Source organism: Dysidea avara, chromosome 7 (genome assembly GCF_963678975.1).
Source record: "Dysidea avara chromosome 7, odDysAvar1.4, whole genome shotgun sequence".
NCBI lineage: Eukaryota > Metazoa > Porifera > Demospongiae > Dictyoceratida > Dysideidae > Dysidea > Dysidea avara.
The window spans coordinates 16,829,423-16,844,772 of record NC_089278.1 but is presented as its reverse complement, the minus strand read 5'-3'; the positions used below and the strand labels follow the sequence as shown (position 1 = coordinate 16,844,772).

The window sequence follows — 15,350 nt, the reverse complement described above, 5'->3', positions numbered from 1 at the left end:
GCGGCCAAGAAATGGCTGTGATGGTAGGTTAATGGTAAAAAATTTAATAACGACAATTCAGGTGAATTTTGTGCCAAGACCAAGCGGCACCAAATTCACCTGAATTGTCGTTATTAACATTTGTACCATTAACCTACCATCACAGCCATTTCTTGGCCGCCACCTTGGATTTCACATCTTTTTTCACCTTGGCCTTTTTAGGAGCCACACCTTTTTTACAGCTTGGCTGTTTTTGATTAGACAAATATAGCAGTAGATCATTTAGCTTCTTTGTGTGTACTAATGGAACTCTTCTCTGGCTCAGGCTCATCATCTTCACTGCTGATTTCCACATCAGATGGCTCATCATCTTCAACACCTGCACAAGCTATAGCACGTAGCTGTTCCCTCCAATTACTGGCTTCACCATCTATGTCATATAACTGACAAGTGCAGAGGTCATCATCTGCATTTAGGTGTGCATGCTGAATCAATCTGTTTTACAAGGCCATCAAAACTTTCTTGTATATCAGCAAATGGATCTCCTGGAGGCTGATCTTCTGTACCATCAAGGTTTATGCCACAGGTCTTAAAACACCGACGTATGATTTCAGGCTTTACTCTATCCCAGGCTTCTTTAATCCATCGAATTGCTGACAAAACATTAACAGACTTCACAATTTCAGAAGCACTAAGACTGCTACCATCAATTTGTGACAGGACATGGTTTAAAGTAACTTCCTGTAATGACATTTAAATTCTTGATTATGCCAGCATTCAATGGCTGCAGCTTTGATGTTGTATTTATGGGTAAAAATACTACTTTAATGTTAGAGAATTATTTTTGCAAAGCTGGGTTATGAGAAGACACATTATCAATCAACAATAGAATTTTTCTGCCAGTTCTCAGTAGTCGTCTGTTCAATGTTGCAAGGAGAGTTGTCATTATTTCATTATTCATCCAAGCTTTGGTGTTCGAATAATATGGAACACCATATGGCTTTTTCAAATTTCTTATGCCTTTAAAACATCTAGGTTTAGCAGCTTTTCCAATTACAATAGGTGGCTCTTTATCACCAGTAGCATTGGCAAAAAATGCTACAGTAAGACGCTCCTTTGATCTCTTTCCACCTCTACATTCCTTTCTCTTCTCAGCTAATGTTTTATCAGGGAGTGCCCTGTAAAAGCAGCCTCTTCATTCCAGACATCCTCCAATTTATAGCCCTGGACCAAAGCTTTGAGTCTTTCAAATCAGCCATCTATAGTTTCTTGTTGAACATCAGCTGCTTCACCACTGACAGTTAGCTAATTTAAACCATAATGGTTTTTGAAACTTTGTAGCCAACCATTTGACGCTTCAAACTCTGGCTGGTGAAGCTTATCTGCGATTAAACAAACTTCAGCTTGTAGCATAGGCCCACTTACTGGGACACTCCTTTGCCTTACCAAACAATACCACTGATACACTGCATCATTTACCGATTGAAATGCAGCCTTTTGTTTGCATTTCCTTGTTAATGGCTCTCCTTTTATCTCAAATTCAAGCACAATCCTCTCTTTGTTCTTTAGAATTTGTTGGACCTGAGTTCAACCGCATTTGAATACTCCAGCAATAGCACGAGTGCTGCCTTGAGGATGTTTTTTATGGTACTCAATTACGTTATAACGCTCTTTTAGCGACAGTTCATTTCTTGATGATTTTGACGCCATAGCAGCTGTTCATCAGCCAGAAACCTCAACTTCAATTTGTGATTACATACGTGTTTGGCAAGTTTAAAACCGGTTTAACCTGTTACACAAATGAATACATCATTTATTGTGAGGGCTGATATCTGGAGGGGCATAACATCAGGCATGGCAGGTAGTCACATCGATGCTTTTGAATTAACATTGTATATCCGAGGACACCATGTCTATAAAGAAGTATGGACTCCTTATGTCGGTGAAGAGTTGTCCGTCAAGAAAGAAACTGGAAACCTGTACGATGCATTTGCTGTGGCTGTGGAAAAAGAAGGGGGTGTTGTTGGACATTTGCTCCAAAGTATAAGCAGGAATGTAAGCTACTTCATAAGTCACAGTGGGAATAACGCTACTTGTACTGTCACTGGTCCACGAGTGAATTGTGGAGTGGGGCTCGGAGTTGAAGTACATTGTACATATAGGTTTACTGGACAGAAATTGTTTGTTAAAGAATTGTTGTATAATAAAAAGTGATGACCGTTATATGCGACGATAAATGTACAAGTGTTTAAGGTAATGGAAATTACAAGTCTGACCGTAGCATGCATTAGGCAGGTGGCCGCTTTACAGCTACATAATATGGGAACTTTGTATGATAGGTATTTGGGGACTTTTATGCTGGTTGCAATAGGGAGGTGACCAGATTATTCAGGTGCCAGATTAGACAGGTTTCACTGTAATATTGTTTGGTCCAGTAAGTATAAAGTACCAGATCTACTGAACATGCAGTATAGCTACCAATTAGTCAATCACAGCAGCATCTGTAAAGATGCTGCTGTAATAAAAAAATAAAGATGATGAGCTTAAATGAAGAGAATTAGTGCAATAAAATCAAGATACTCTATTATAGCAGTCATGCATGCCTCACCTACTAACCTTGGCTACACCCGTGTTATCATTTTGTTTGATCAACATGCATGCTTTTAACATGAACAGACACTGGAATTGTTAAAATGCTGGACCCAACACACTTACAAATAAATGCTCATACTTTTATTTGCATTAGACATTTATACAATCAACTCTGCACACATGCTGTGGAATTTACCATTAAACTATTGGAGAAAACAAGAGTACAGAATTTTTCATTCCTATATACATAAATTGTTTTGTCATGAAGATGCATGACTACTAACCCACTCATCATGTAACTTGGAGCCATTTGTTACTCCATGTAAGTGGCATGCTTGCAATTTAATGATGCACTGAGTTGGCATATTCAGTGATTAACAGCTAGAGGCAATTATAACAATAAGACCATGACAAAATGTAGCACTAATAAGTAGAAACAAACCATCACTCCATAGTTATTTGTTTATAAAATTGTCATACATTGACAGAGATACTTGTGTTGATGCAGAAAAACACATGGATCAAAGGGAACACAAAAGGTAATAATTTAGATAAAATATAGCACAAAATGTACCACAAAAGATTACAATGCTTACTATATCACCACTATCACATATTTACATACCTGCTCATTTCTGATGACATAGAATAACATGATCAGTACTCCCTATTAATAAGATGTCCACATACTGTCCTTATGGTAAATGATATAACTATTACCTGAAGTGAATTCAGTATTGTAAATATCCATGCAAACACTATAGTGTCTTCATTCACAGCTAGTAGTCCAAATACCCAAGTTAGGCCAAGTAGTGGTAGCAGTAGTATAGTTGCCTTGACTAATGTTCTGTATAATTTCCAATGATTAAGTATATCAAAAAATCAACTAAAACAGTGATCAGATTTTACACAAATCACATATCAGGCAAAATCAAACTAACACCACCAGCAAAGGCCTATGCAGGAATTTTGAACAGAGGTTTCCACTACAGCTAAGTGACTGTTATATTAGAGTAGTTTATAAATTATTGCCTGACTGCTTTAACAGAGATTATCTCAATCTTTTCACCAAAATTACAATGCTGCTATCATATTATTTAACTAAGATAAAAGTTTAAAATGCGTCCTGTTCCATGATAGATTCCAGATTCTGGAAACTTGAAGTTTCAATATTTTAATGTTTTAAGTAATGTGTAAAATCCAAAGGTTTCCTGAAACCCCTTTGGGTACGCCTCTGACCAGTGGATAGTTACACTACCATACTATTGGTTTTGACCCTCAGCATTACTCAAACTACTCCAGGCTGGTTTTAAGATATGTTTTTTCTTTTCTGGGTGGTGTGGCAAGCTCAGATAGTGGTTTATGACCTTGTGAAGGACCTGGCTTAACAAGAAACAGTGATGTACTGGTGGAAGGTCTGATACAGTTGGCCAAATGATTTCTGTGTTGATTTTGCATACCAGCCACTAACAAGCCAGCACAGCCCTGTAGTTTCATGTCTGGGCTTCAATCATGGTCTGCTTCTATCTCTTGCCCACCCCTCCACCCTCTGCCCTTTGTGAGCACTTGATACTACTTCACTTGTCCGATTGCTCAGATTTTTCATTTTACTTGGAAGGAAACTCTACGAGCAGCTACAAGTACTGGAAGTGGTCTGAAAGGCAATAAATTGCTTGTGTAAATTTCATATGCACGCTTGCTTTCCAGAATCAAGTCACAAATACTCTCATGCATACCTTATACGTGCATACATTATAATGATGTATTTTTAATATTCTTCCTGAAATTGAACTCTTTAATCAGAAAAAAAAACCTACCAGAGGTCGCTTAAATAGATTCAAGTAACCATTTACAAGAGTCAACTTGTTTAAATATTTCTTGTACACAGATGCAAATAAATTGTGGAAAATTACTGGATAAGTGTACAACATTACAAAACTTTAAAATATCTAATTAACAATTAATATTATTTGCATGCATAGCACACTTATACATATACATTTACACTCGCTTGCTGAGTTCTGTACATTATATTAATTAGCTGAGGTGAAGTACCCAGAGTGCTGTATTAGTCTCAACATACCTACCATTGTACATTAATTGATGTGTGTATGCAGTTGCAAGTAACTGTATTAACAATATACACTACTTCAAAGGTGCTATCTTTATTGCTAATACAGTTTGATGTGCAGTTACAAATTAGTTGACACTTACTTTGTAATTTCATATGTAGATGTGTTTGTAGCTTTTACTGAACTCCTTTTACTTGAAAAAATTCTGTAGAGTGATACAATTAAACAGAACGTGTTGATCTGTGTGTAACCAATTATTACGTAAAACTGATTGATTTTATTTCTGTCTTACCAATATGATTACTAGCATTGGAGCAATAAATGCCCAAATAGCACCTTTTTCTTCAGATATCCAACACCTATAAGTGTATTAACATGTATGCAACATACTGTTATTAAAGCATCCTAAGGGTAGCTACATACCAATCATCAGTCCCATACTGTTTATGTGATACAGCAGAAGATATAATAACAATGGGAAGAGGTAAACCTGTATACATTATACCAAAGTGAACATCACAGTATCTGATTTGTTGATACTTACCCCAACCAAGTAGCATAAAGAATTTCCTGGTTTTGAATATTCCATTGTACAAGACAAAATTTAGCCAAATGAACAGCATTACTCCTTCACACAGCATCCAACTAAATGTTGCCATGAAAAAATAATGAAGTAAGATGGATACAATGAGACAGCTAGCCTACAAGGTAAACAAGCACATGATAGTTGCATTGAATTGCTACATAATTTTCTTACTCTGTATTCAACAGCAGTCTCAATTCCACTGACAAAAATTATGAGACCCACCAACAGTGCAATGGAGAGATTGAGATGAACGAAATCTGGTACCTTATTGAAAACGTTCTTGCTACAATAACAATATCATTATTAAAGTGTACATGTATCTTATTATATAGCAAACTTACTGTAGCACAATCAACACTATTACGGTGAATGTCAGACAGGCAATAGAGATTCCACATCCAACATAGCTAACAATGGAGAGTGCTTCAGACTGAGCCTGTGTATAAATACATAGATAATATAGTTATAATTTATTTTATATCAGGGCCGGAGTGACCACTTTTCAGCTACTTGAATTTGTAAAAAGATCGAGATACTCTAATAGAGCAGTCATAATAATATACTCTAATAGAACAGTCATCGCAATACTCTAATAGAGCATTCGGTATAGAATATAACCACTGTTCTACTTAGTCTAAGCCATTATATCTATGTTAATTGACTATCCTCAAATCACTCAAAAGTATCTGCATGGCACTGCATTGGGCTAATAATATTGATCATGCATGTCATGCATGCATCCCAATGGTTTCTGTATCGCAAAGAACTAAGCTTTCACTGAAGTGAAATTACATATGAAACTAAAACTGTAGTACAAAATTACCAGGATATATCCTTGATGTGAACAAAAAGGAGAAAGAGGCTTTGCAAGTAAAATAGCTTCCAGATGCCATTTCAGAGCATCTATTTTCAAAAAATTTCCTGGGGGAGCATGCCCCCAGATCCCCCTAGCTAGGCATGCTGTGTGTGCTTAGCATATGAAGTTGAGTATCACATGAAAGCAGATAATCTAAAATCACATACGATCAATAAAAAGTAGTGTGCATAACTATGACCTCCATTGCAGTTCATGGATGGCCGGACCACTCAAAATCCCTGGGCTCCGGCTCTGTTTTATATTTCCATGTAAGGTACTTAGGAGAAATCTCCTCTTTTGATACAGGATGATTCAAATGTGAGCTAAAAATTTGTTGTGACCCTGCATGGTCAAGACAACTACTGCTAGTGCATCTACTTTGGAGTTGAAAATTGGTCAATAAAATTTCTAGAGTAACCCCTGAATGACCCTGATGTAACACAATGTAATATGCTTTCTGCACCAAGTGAGAACGTCAGTAGTTCAGTATTTAACAATAATATAAACCATTTTTTCATGTCCTGGTTGTTATTAAATTTGATAGCTGCATGCATCATGTGCATTTGCAAGGTGCACGCTGTAATTCATTCAAGCCCTACAACTTACACTTCCTCCTGTTGCATCTACCAGAACAGCAAAACTGGTCAAATGTGAAGAGGTACACTGAACAAAACTCTTGTTACTTCCTATCTGTTGTATGCCTTCTTCAGAAAATTGACCACCTTGACTTCTATTGCTGAAGAGAATAAAATTAGCTGCTAAACAATACTTCTACAGCACTTTTACTTACCGTGAAAAATCAAAAAAGGCACAACGAAGATTGAAGCGAGGTTGATCTTCATCCTACATATGTACAGTTGTATTAAAAATCCCTGACTAATTTTGAACACCCCACATATTATTAAACATCAACCATAAGTTAATATCAAGACACACGGTAGTGTGTCATGTGGTCAAGAAAGCCAGTGTGTCACACTGTGAGCATATTTACAGGAAGGAAGAAAATGTGATTTCATGCATACATAGCTCTGTGCTCCCTCGGAATCATTTTGTACAGCAAATTCCCTCCATCTTCAGCACCTCACATACCAAATTTGAACAAGATTGCTAAATGCAATCGTGAAATACAAGCCCTGCTTAATTTCTTTGTTTTGTTTTAGGTGACCTCCCTTTTTTTAAACCAAGCGCACACCCACGGCCGGCCAAATGAAGGCTGGCTATGGGTGCATGCCTGGTTTACTGAAATTGTTTTTTGTAAAAGTGTGTATGTGCGTGTGTACCTATCTATGTGCCCACGTTTGTCCGTACGTACCCACGCAAGAAAAACCATTAAGTAATGGTAAAAGCAGCCAAAGCATACAATAAAAACTGAAAGCTAAATGATTAAACTTCCGTACACGTAAACTTTGCTCTGGGGTGGTTTCATCTCAGCGGTCTGAAATACGGGTGTGGCAACTCTCTTTAGACTTTGTGATGACCTTTCCTTTGGGTTCTACCAACTGAAAATAACAGTGCAGGCCTTGTCATAGATCATAGCAACATAATTGAAGAATTATGAAAATTTTATGAATTACTAAATCCAAAATTACAATAACTTAATTAATTGATTGATGCAAAACCAAAAACCTACTGGTTAAAATAATAAAATAGTAATACATAGTTGGTTAATTCCAGATGAGTTAGCTAGCTGCATGGTACCTGGTTTTTAGAACATCAACTTGTTTTCTGTGATCCCTAATAAAACTTAAAATTCTTAATTTTTTCCTTATACTTGTACTATTAGAAATCCTTGAAAAAAAATGTGTGCTTTATTAGAGTATTACAAAAGTGATCACAAAAATTCTACAAAATGGCTATTGTAACTATTCCATCAAATCAGAGCCAATATTATAGCTGTTTTGGTATCGATTGGTATTGGTAGTACATGTACACTATGATTAAGGCCCACTGCCCCACTTGCACCAATCATCATCATCATAATCATCACTAGTGTTTTAAAAAAATTGTTAATTTAAAAATGAAGTAGGGATCTATGCAGTAAAAAGTAGTGAAACAAGAGATGAATGATGGTGTTACAGCATAGCTCAGTGGGAAGTCCCTACTTTGGCAATGAACAATAGCTAATGTGCCAAAGTAGGGACTACTTTCCCACTGAGCTATGCCGTAACACCATCATTCATCTCTTGTTTCACTACTTTTTATTGCATAGATCCCTACTTCATTTTTAATTAACAATTTTTTAAAATACTAGTTTGGTTTTTTGTTGTGGCACAGCTAGCTGTAATTTGTATTAGTCCACTTGCATTTTCCACATTTGTAGGTACGGTAAAGGAAGATACCATCATTTGTAAACATCTTGCCCATTTGCTCAGTGAGAACTGGAGTTCCCCATGTTCTGTGGTTATGGGCTGGCTTCGCTGTAGTTTGGGGCTCTCCTTGCTGCACTCTTCAATAATGTGTATCAGGGGATCACATTCTAGATCCAAGCATCCCTGTGTGTGCCTCCAGCTGTCAACCTTGCTATTGCTGAGGGGCACCTGTCTTCTTTAGAACAATAATGTAATAGCTATACTGATTTTATATTGTGCTTGGTTCTTTAGCTATGTCTACCAGAACAACGTAACTTGTAACTGTTCTATCATGCATGACTGTTGTATTAGAGTATATCTCGAGTCAGCCAAGGGGTGTGCAGCTAGCTAGACCAATAAGGAGTAAGGTTATCTCGTTTACTGTTAAGTAAATGGTAAGAGGTGGGGTCTCCATACTCTATCACTATTAGTCCACCTAGATCTTTATTTGTGGGCGTGGCCGCAAGCCTATTGCAAGTGGGATTCCAATCATCAAGTTGCAGATATAGTAGTGCCAGGACTGAAGCGCTTCTGAAATCCACCTCTGAAATAATTCTGTGGCATCTAAATATGCTGTTGAAAGAAAGTGTTGATATGGAAAATTAATGCCTCGATATCGTTTCATTGGATGAAGCAACCTGATTGAAGATAAAAGAAAAGACAAGGCGCAGAGGGTCTACACTCATTGGAACCCCAAAAGGCACATACCACCGGTGAGTTTGTTATTGTGGCATAAAATGGTGACCGTGTGCTGCTTCGTTTGGCTTCTAGCCTTGTGACTGTGGTCAGTGAGACAATGAGACTAAAATTTGAGTTTTGGCAATTTTAAAAAATTCTATATCCGGCTACCTGTAAGTGTTTTGTTATATATTATGTATTATATGGACTAATACTATTCCATAAAAGTGATTTCCGTTGCATAAAATGTCTCTAGGATGATTTTTGAAGGAGGGATTTTGGGCGGCGAGTGAAATTTTCGGTGCGATCCCTACTTAAATGGTACTACCATACCGTTTGATAATAATTATTCTAGCTGCAAAACTGGTGACAATTTGACTGGGAATTGTATTCTAGCATAAAAGGTGCATTATTTGCTTTGTTAAAAGTTGAGCAACTACAACTTTTTGTGCTCTCAGGGCATTGCTGAAAAAAGCCTTCTTTGGCTGATGCTATTTTCCCTGATAAATAACATTAAAAACTTATCACATTTCACATGAAAAATTGAGATACTCTAATAGAACAATCACTGCAAAATAATAGTCCTAATAGACAAATGGTACAATCATGCATATCTAACTTGGAAGGAATTTACTTTGTTATAAAACACTAGTGCAAATAAATACAGGTACTATAATACAACATTTATATAGCTATAGCCATAAACAAATAAGTACAAAATTATAGAGCAATTATTAGTATAATTATTGGTTAGCTATTGTATCCTTTGGCTTTGATATCAGATCAGTAGGTATTTTTCTGTATTGGTAGAACACTACTTTATCTTATATGATCATCATTATATCTGTAGATAAACAATAATTTGTGCGAAAGCAAACCAGTTTATGGGATATTTAAAATACAAAAATAAGTAAAATCCATGCAAAACAGCCAAGCTGTATAAAAGGGCCCAGCCTAAAAATCCTGGGTGAAAAAGTTATGAAATCAAAGGTGGTGGCCATGAAATAGCTGCAATAATGTTAATGATAATAACAAAAAAATTAATAATGGCTTTGTGCATTATTAAAATTTATCATCATCAAAATCATTATAGCTATTCATGGCTGTCTGTTTTGATTTCACAATGTTTTTCACCTAGGCTTTTAAAGGCTGCACCCTTTTATACAGCTTGGCTGTTTTTTTGCATGGATTGTGTGTAGCAGGCATATTTTTTCACAACATGCACATAATGCTATGTAGCAAATACAGTGGAACCTGTGTTAACGGTCACCTGGATTGAGCGGTCACCTCTTCATGGTTACGAGGTCCCAAATAGCTACTTTCCAATACAAATGTATGCATCGTGGTCTGTATTAAGCAGTCACCTGTCTAACATGTATAATGGCCAACCAAGAATTCACCTATGAATTACTGTATACATAGCTTCAACTGTCATATAGCGGTTGCTGCCTTATAAAGAAGAGTTGGTGGCTTGTTCAGCCAATAATCTGTCACCATGATTGGCATTATTTAACAATTATCACACTATCTGCCTTTCAATAAATACTATATAATCTGTCTTGCTTCATTGTTTAAAAGTTCATTCACAACAACATGCAACAAGCTCACCTTGCCATTTCTGTACTGATAATTATTAGTAAAACAGTTAGCGCAAGCCCCTAAATGATAGTTACTTATCTATAATGGTCATAGCCACTAATATCCTGTTGACTGCCTTATGCAGGTTTTTCTCTCTATAATAGCCACCTGTATATAAAGGCCAACACTTCCTGGTCTGAAGGTGACAATTATACACAGGTTCCACTGTACGTAGCTAATTATACACACTACAGTGCATATCTGTAAACTCATAAAAACATACTGTTTCGATAGTGAATAATATTGATACTGTTTCATTGCTCAGATTTACTCTCTCTCTAGATATCTGACTCACTAACACTGGACTTTCAATCCTTGTTCTAGGAGTGTCAATTAAGTAACACATATCACAATATGTATAGAGAGATACCATACCCAGGATCAGTTGGTAGGTGTGAATTTCTGATCACACCATTCACTATGGCAATTCTCCTTCCTGTAATAAACTTTGGAACATTTGAAACACATGTAGTCAATAATGTAACCTTCATTTCTTATTTGGTTAAGAATTTCAGCAGTTGGTATTTCAATCATGGGTATTGTTCCATTAAATGTATTGCTATCAGATGTATTGGAAAATGAAGGAAAACTAAATGTCTCTGTACTACGCAGTTTTTCTTCTGTAGGAACTTGGATGTCAAGTACTGTACAAGAAATACATGCATATAAGTATATACAACAATGATCAAACTTTGTAATATTTTAAATGGATACATGGGATTGTCATCTATCTTTTACATAATTATTAGATCTACTTCTAAAGAGGGCCTAGCATATGCACATCAGACATGAGCAACATTCTGTGGTAATAATATGGAGATAATATTAGTACTAAAAACTGGATAAGAATGACATCCTGGTCACTGCATTGGATCTAGAAGCTACATTCTCACTAATCTGAACTTTAAAGATCCAAACACTTGATGACAAAAATCAATATAAGAATACCAACCAAAAGTAGAACGATGCCTGTTTAATGAGCAACTGGACAGAGTATTGTATTAAAGTGAACTGGTTTAATAACGCAAACAAATTTTCAAACCAAATAGACCTCTTTAGTTGAATGTTTTGAGGACAGATCTGTTCAGATCAGTATATACTGCAGTTAGATCAGTAATAATCACATAGGAACACATAGTCAACTTACATACATTACTTCCTATCAAAGTCAATTGTATTGATTCATTACCACTAGTGTTTAAGGTGATACCAAACAAATTACCAACTCTTTCTACAGTCATCTGTAATCCTTCACTGGCTGTTGTGCCACCATCCTGTGTGTGGAGTGATTTGTTATGTTCCAGCTTACTTTTCTTTCAATTTGTATGCACACATGCAATGCAATGCACACTTGTATATGCATATGCACATACTATCCAAATGATAATAGTGATTGTGTGTACAAGACACATTTAGCAAAGGTGGCTACAAATGTATGTGATATTAAACACCTGTTACATGGTAGCAAAAATATAGCTGGCAATGTTTAATTTGGAGATCAATGAAACATGAGGCAAAGCCAACTGTTGTGTTAACCATAAATCCCTGTTATGAGTGTTTTAGTTCATGCACCTGAGTAAACAGTGCCTTATAGGCTTGTGCAAATTATGCAGGCATAATTTTGAGCATAATAGGTTAGCAAAAGTATCAAGCATTTATGCCAGCATGATAGGATGATATTCAAGATTTTTAATTGAATGTGCAATGCGCATGCCAAAAATACCACAAAACATGGCCTTAATGCTGCATTTCATAATGCAATGTTATCTTTAAAAATTGTTTCTTGGCTGATTATTCACACTTCACGAAAATAAGATCAAGATACTCTAATAGAGCAGTCACTTACTCTAATACAGCAGCCAGGAAAGGCTGATAGCTATCCTCTAATAAAACAGCCAACTGCATATTCTTGATTTTGAAAGCATAAGTTTGAGCATAATAGGCTGGATTTTTTAGCACTGCTCAAAAGCATAATAAGCTATTTCAAAGCATCATTGGCTCAAGCCTAGTGCCTTAATTTCATCCTGTGATGGTTCAAAGTATTGGCCTCATGAACTAGAATAATTATATTCATATTTCAGCTGCATCATTGGTACATGCCTGTAATAATGGTATGCATGTTCATAATTCACACCATAATCATGTAGTGCTCTTATGGCAGCTCTTTATATATATATCTATCTGATTATAGTAGTTTGTGTTACTGTATAACATGCTTGACCAATCAATCCACAAACCTGGCTTTCCATCTGCTGAAATGATATGTCATTCCTTCCATCAAGTATATTATCCAATATACCAAAAATGTTCTATAATACATTATGGTATTATTGAGTGATACAGAGACAATATCATCAACTATGATATCTATGCAGTTATTAAAAAGTACAACAGAAAATTAACATGATGTAGATGACTTGATAGTATTGGTCTACCAAAAGTTACAGTAGTTAGCATATATGCAACATAGAATCACTCATATACCATATTTAAAATAAGCCTATGATGTACTTAGAATAAACCTGTCACACGTGCCCATTGTGGTGATTTCTATTGACTGCTACAGTTACTACCACCGGCCTGTCAATTTGTTCTGATGTGATTACTGCTAGTTTATAAAATGGTAGAAGTTTATTTAATCAGTTGGCTGACAATCTTTATGGGCCAACACTATTATACTAATAAATCAGGAATCTAGTCAAAGCCAAAGCTTATTTTCTCTGCAAAATTTGTTGCTTATGGTAAAGCTCCAGTTTTCCTGAGCCACACTATCAAATCAAAACACACAGTAGTGTGTCGTGCGGCCCAAGAAGCCGGCGTGCCACCCGTGAGTATATTAACAGGAAGAAAGAAAACGCAATGTTCACACCTATGTAGCTCTGTGATCCCTTATTCGATTGGAACCAAATTTGCTAGAGAAGTGCCGGCCAGCAAGGGGAGTCTACACACCAAATTTGAAGAAAATCGCTCCAGCCATTTCCGAGATACGAGCGAACAAAATTTCATTTTAATTTCTTCGTTTTTTTCTTCTTCTACTTCTTCATTTCGCACACTTCGCAAAATCCGCCATAAAACACGACTTTGTGCTCGGATCGGGCTGAAATTTGGTACACTTGAAGGGCTCATTAAGGCGGATCTCTGTACCAACTTTGGTAGGAATCCGATGAACATTCACGGCGTTATGACCGATTATTTGCGTAAAATAAGGTCGAAGGTCTGTCACGCCTACAGGGTAAACTCCTTTGAGGAATCAGTTGAAAATTGCTATGTGGATGGAGCAACCATCGTAGGAGTGCCTTTTTGTGGTTTGAAAGGAATCGGGACAAAGACCACGGAGATATGACACAAAACCCGACCTGAGTCAAAATTACACAATCGATTTTTATGAATAAAAACACTATTAGTTTTCGTGTCTATCAGGCAAACCGCTTGGAGCAATGAGCTGAAAATCAGTCTGTAGCTGGAATAATCATCATAGAAAGTCCTTGCAGTAGTACAGAAGAATCGGTTTACAAACCACTGAGTTATAATTCGAAAGGCAACAACTACGTGTAGCAAATGCAAGAACGAGATACTCTAATAGAACAGTCACCCTAATAAAGCATTCAGCTGCATTTATAATTTATTCAATTATATTATATTGCAAGTTATTCTGTAGGGAATTCAGCTACAAACAAGTCACCCTGTAGTCAGATCAGCTAGAAGAAGGTACCTAATAGAGAGTTCAGCTACAAAGAAACCATCATGTAGAGAGTTCAGCTCAAACAAATTGCCCTGTAGAGAGATCAGCTAGAAGAAGTTACCTTGTAGAGAGTTCAGTTACAAAGAAACAATCATGCAAAGAGTTCAGCTGCAAACAAATCACCCAGTAGAAAGTTCCGCTATGAAAAGATTATACTGTAGAGAGTTCAGTTAGAAACAAGTCATCTTGTAGAGATATCAGCTAGAAGAAGTCACCTTGTAGTGAGTTCAGCTACAAAGAAACCACCATGTAAGAGAGTTCAGCTGCAAACAAATCACCTGTAGAGAGTTCAGCTAGGAACAAGTCACCCTGTACAGAGATCAGCTAGAAACAAGTCACCCTGTAGAGAATTCAGCTACAAACAAATGACCTTGTAGAAAGATCAGCTAGAAGAAGTCACCTTGTAGAGAGTCCAGCTACAAAGAAACCATCATGTAGAGAGTTCAGCTGCAAACAAATCACCCTGTAGAGAACTCAGCTACAAACAAACATGCCCTGTAAAAAGATCAGCTAGAAGAAGTTACCTTGTAGAGAGTTCAGCTACAAAGAAACCACCATGTAGAGAGTTAAGCTGCAAACAAATCACCCGGTAGAAAGTTCAGCTATGAACAGATCACCCTGTTGAGAGTTCAGTTAGAAACAAGTCATCCTGTAGAGAGATCAGCTAGAAGTATCACCTTGTAGAAAGTTCAGCTACAAATAAATCACCTGTAGAGAGTTCAGATACAAACAAATCACCCTGTAAAGAGATCAGCTAGAAGAAGTCACCTTGTAGAGAGTTCAGCTATAAAGAAACCACCATGTAAAGAGTTCAGCTGCAAACAAATCCCCTGTAGAGAGATCAGCTAGAAACAAGTCA

General features: G+C 36.6%; 1 protein-coding gene across 1 annotated transcript in view; it reads right to left on the bottom strand.

Annotated features, from left to right (window-relative positions):
• LOC136260774 (uncharacterized) overlaps positions 1 to 15,350 on the bottom strand; it is a 192,834-nt gene that overhangs the window by 16,229 nt on the left and 161,255 nt on the right. Inside the window, exons 37-51 of the mRNA XM_066054640.1 lie at positions 12,987 to 13,058; positions 11,897 to 12,023; positions 11,235 to 11,393; positions 11,125 to 11,185; positions 10,973 to 11,069; positions 6,876 to 6,928; positions 6,692 to 6,821; positions 5,571 to 5,665; positions 5,401 to 5,512; positions 5,188 to 5,344; positions 5,067 to 5,133; positions 4,936 to 5,002; positions 4,786 to 4,883; positions 3,292 to 3,418; positions 3,197 to 3,238 (exon numbers count right to left, since the gene is read on the bottom strand). Coding sequence (XP_065910712.1) covers positions 3,197 to 3,238; positions 3,292 to 3,418; positions 4,786 to 4,883; positions 4,936 to 5,002; positions 5,067 to 5,133; positions 5,188 to 5,344; positions 5,401 to 5,512; positions 5,571 to 5,665; positions 6,692 to 6,821; positions 6,876 to 6,928; positions 10,973 to 11,069; positions 11,125 to 11,185; positions 11,235 to 11,393; positions 11,897 to 12,023; positions 12,987 to 13,058 — 1,464 coding nt within the window. The remainder of the gene's footprint in view (positions 1 to 3,196; positions 3,239 to 3,291; positions 3,419 to 4,785; positions 4,884 to 4,935; positions 5,003 to 5,066; positions 5,134 to 5,187; positions 5,345 to 5,400; positions 5,513 to 5,570; positions 5,666 to 6,691; positions 6,822 to 6,875; positions 6,929 to 10,972; positions 11,070 to 11,124; positions 11,186 to 11,234; positions 11,394 to 11,896; positions 12,024 to 12,986; positions 13,059 to 15,350) is intronic.